This window comes from Triticum aestivum, chromosome 6D (assembly GCF_018294505.1).
Source record: "Triticum aestivum cultivar Chinese Spring chromosome 6D, IWGSC CS RefSeq v2.1, whole genome shotgun sequence".
Lineage (NCBI taxonomy): Eukaryota > Viridiplantae > Streptophyta > Magnoliopsida > Poales > Poaceae > Triticum > Triticum aestivum.
In genome coordinates this window covers 468,509,060-468,512,085 of record NC_057811.1, presented here as the reverse complement: position 1 = coordinate 468,512,085, position 3,026 = coordinate 468,509,060, and the positions used below count along the sequence as shown (strand labels likewise).

At 53.2% G+C, this 3,026-nt stretch overlaps 1 protein-coding gene across 1 annotated transcript; it reads right to left on the bottom strand.

Annotated features, from left to right (window-relative positions):
- Positions 1-807: 807 nt before the first annotated feature.
- On the bottom strand, positions 808-1,565 carry LOC123142052 (uncharacterized). Its single transcript, XM_044561079.1, has one exon. It carries the CDS (start codon positions 1,462-1,464, stop codon positions 1,081-1,083), a length of 384 nt encoding a protein of 127 aa, XP_044417014.1. The 5' UTR covers positions 1,465-1,565; the 3' UTR covers positions 808-1,080.
- Between the last annotated feature and the right edge of the window lie 1,461 nt (positions 1,566-3,026).

Sequence of the window (3,026 nt, the reverse complement as noted above, 5' to 3'; positions counted from 1 at the left end):
TAAGTTCTTTCAGGATTTCATTATGCCAGATTCTGTTCTTTCTTTGATGGGTGATTAGAGATGTTCTTACTGGTTAGGCGCTCCCTTGAGGAAATTTAGACCGTTCTTTTCGCAGATCGCAACATGTCTATTTAAGTAACGAGAATCCATTCCAAGAAAAAATATATCAACCTTTAAAGTCTGCAAGCCATGTGATTTGATTATAGAATACCAACTGTGCAGGCTCCTTTTGGACCTCACTTCGAGAACTTAGTGGAGAAGTATCAGTCGGAAAATAATATTACCAAGAATATACTGCTCCTAGCAGCGTGTACACCGCGTCTGCTCGTGGGGAAAAAACTGAGAAACTTAGCTGAGCTAACAATAACAAGTAATTAAAGCGGGCAAAAATCATCTCGAAGGTTCAGGCCGGACAAGTAAACAAAAGGGAAGTTGAGACGCGCTCTCTCAAGGCACATACCCACACGCGACCAACACATAAAGAACGTTGCTGTCCGATTAGTTTTAGAGTCATGGACGTCTCGTGAGTGAACTTAATTACCTTCATTTTTCTGCAGCTAGCTAAGCAAAGCAAAAGTATTCCCCACAAAAAGATAAAGAAACTTGGAAATATTTTCTGCGAAATCATCCAGAGGCTTGAAAGGGAATCATCACCAGTATAGTTTTTTGAACGGAATTATGACAAGCCAAGTAAGAAATTCTGCTGTAGAAAAAAAAACCCCCGAGAATTTGTACCATTCTCGTCCACTAGTAAATCCACAGAACAGCACAAAGGTAAGCACAGTAATAAGTTAGATAACACAGACAGAAAGTACTAATCCGTTTCATTCCTCTGCAAAAATTACTAGGAACATGCGTGCAGATTCATACAAGGAGTAGTAATTATCAGCACCGTGACAAAGCATTGATTCCAGTGTAGTACTCGATCCTAGGCTCGGAGCTAGTATCTGCAAGATAAACGGATCCAAGCGTCGGTGCGCGCGAAATAGAGGCGCACCGTTCACCACTACAGTAGTTACTAGTGAGCTGCGTAGTTACTACCAGCTGCGAAGCAGAGCAGGTGGGCAGCGGCCGGCCGCCTCACGCGGTCACGGCTAGGCGGCCCAGCCTGGACGGGCGGGGCTTGAAGTCGCGGCAGCGGCGGTGGTCGCTGCAGCCGGAGGACGGCGGGCTGACCAGCCGCAGCAGGTGCGCGCGCAGATTGCCGGTCCGTCCGCCCGCGCCGACGCCACCGCTCCTGATGATCCCCTCGACGCGCACCGTCGCGCTGGCTCCCGGCGCCGCAGCAGGCTGCGAGGCGCGGCCGGAGGACGACGGCAACGACGTCTGCGGTCGCCCTCGCGGGTTGCGGTGGCGGGTGCAGCGGAAGGAGCCCGGGTGGTTCGTGGGCGAGCAGAGGCAGCTGAGCTTGGTGCCACTAGGAGCCGCGAACGACGGCCTCGAGCTCGTGGATGGGTTCGCCATGGTGGCTTGGGCGTCTGACCCTTTTTGGACTGTTGGTTGGCTTCTCGGTGGAGATGAGATCAGGGGAGCGAGTACGGCGGTAGTTGCGGGTGGAGTCCTGGCCTTCTAGTGGGCGCGCTCCCCGTTTTATAAGCTCGCCGGTCGCCGCAGGACCCGCGCGACGACGCATACGTGTGTGTGCGGGACTTGGTGGCGCGGAAGGCGCGACGTTTTTCCTGTGTGCGTGTCAAGTGTAAATTACCAGGCAAGTGCCTGAAATTATCTTCCAAACCATATTGTAAAGCGCAGGTTCGGTTTAGTTAGTTTAAGGTCAGCTTCACGCGTAGATGTGAGTAATTTGTTCTTCCACGTAGTACGTCACCGTGCTACGGACATGTGATGAATTATCGGAAGTCATGAATCAGACTGAACGTAGGGCAAGTTGTAAATTTTTTAGGATATTTATATGAACTGAAATAAGCAATGAACAAGGGCACGTAAGTGAAACTGCGTGATGGTGTGATGATGAAATCTATCTTCATTGGCCGATCTGATCTGAATTATGCTCCATCTGTCCCATAATATAAGATATATTTGCAATCTAAAACGTCATACATGTGGGATGGAGGGAGTAGTTCTGCCAGTAAGCATACGCATGCCGGAAGAAGAGCTGAGCTTATGAATAACCTTTATCCTATTTTTTGGGACAAACCAATGCATCTTAGAGCATCTACAGCCGCGATGGTCAAATTCGGTCCCTTAAACGCCCGCAGACGCGTTCAGACGCGTCCGCGGGCACTGACCAGACACGCCTCATATTTGTCACTCTACATCCGTGTATCCATATCCGGCGCCTTATATCCATATTACACATGTAACGTTGATCTACCTTACGTGATCAAACGACGGACAACAAAAATCAGATCGGTTGCAAACGGACATTAACAAACTTCGCCATATCCAAAAGATCATAGTTCGTCACCGGACAAGTTCTTAAACTTCCACAACTAAAAATGATATAAACATTGAGGAGGAGGGGGGGGGGGGGATTCGCCTCTTCCTCGCCGGGCCTTTCCGGTCGCCGGCGTAGCTGTACACGTCTGCGGCTGGTGGAGAGTCTTGGTCGTCCGACGAGGAGGTGCAGCTGTCGCCGTCGTCGGAGAGGATGATGAGCCCCTTCATCCGACGGACCGCCCTGTCCTGCTCCCTCAATAGCAAGCCGGAGCCCCTTGGTATTCTTCCATCGGAGGCGGCGAGCATCCGTCTCTGCCGCCGTGAGGGAGCGGCAGTAGACCCATGCGACGAGATGCGCGTCCTCGTCGGGGTCCGCCTCCGTCCCGCTGCGGCCGCACGCGGACTGCTCCGCTGCGTCCCTCTCTCGTGCACGCAGCCTTTCGCGGGGCGCGCCTCCGACTCCGGAGTACGCGTGTGGGCCGGCGGCACGGGCTCAAGCACCCAACGCGGGCCGCGGGGCCGACGCGGATTGTGCTGCCCGGCGTCGCTGCGCACGGGCCGGGAGGGTCCAGCTCCAGCGTCCGCGCTGCGCCGACGCGGGAGCTGCCACCGGTCTCCACCTTGGACCG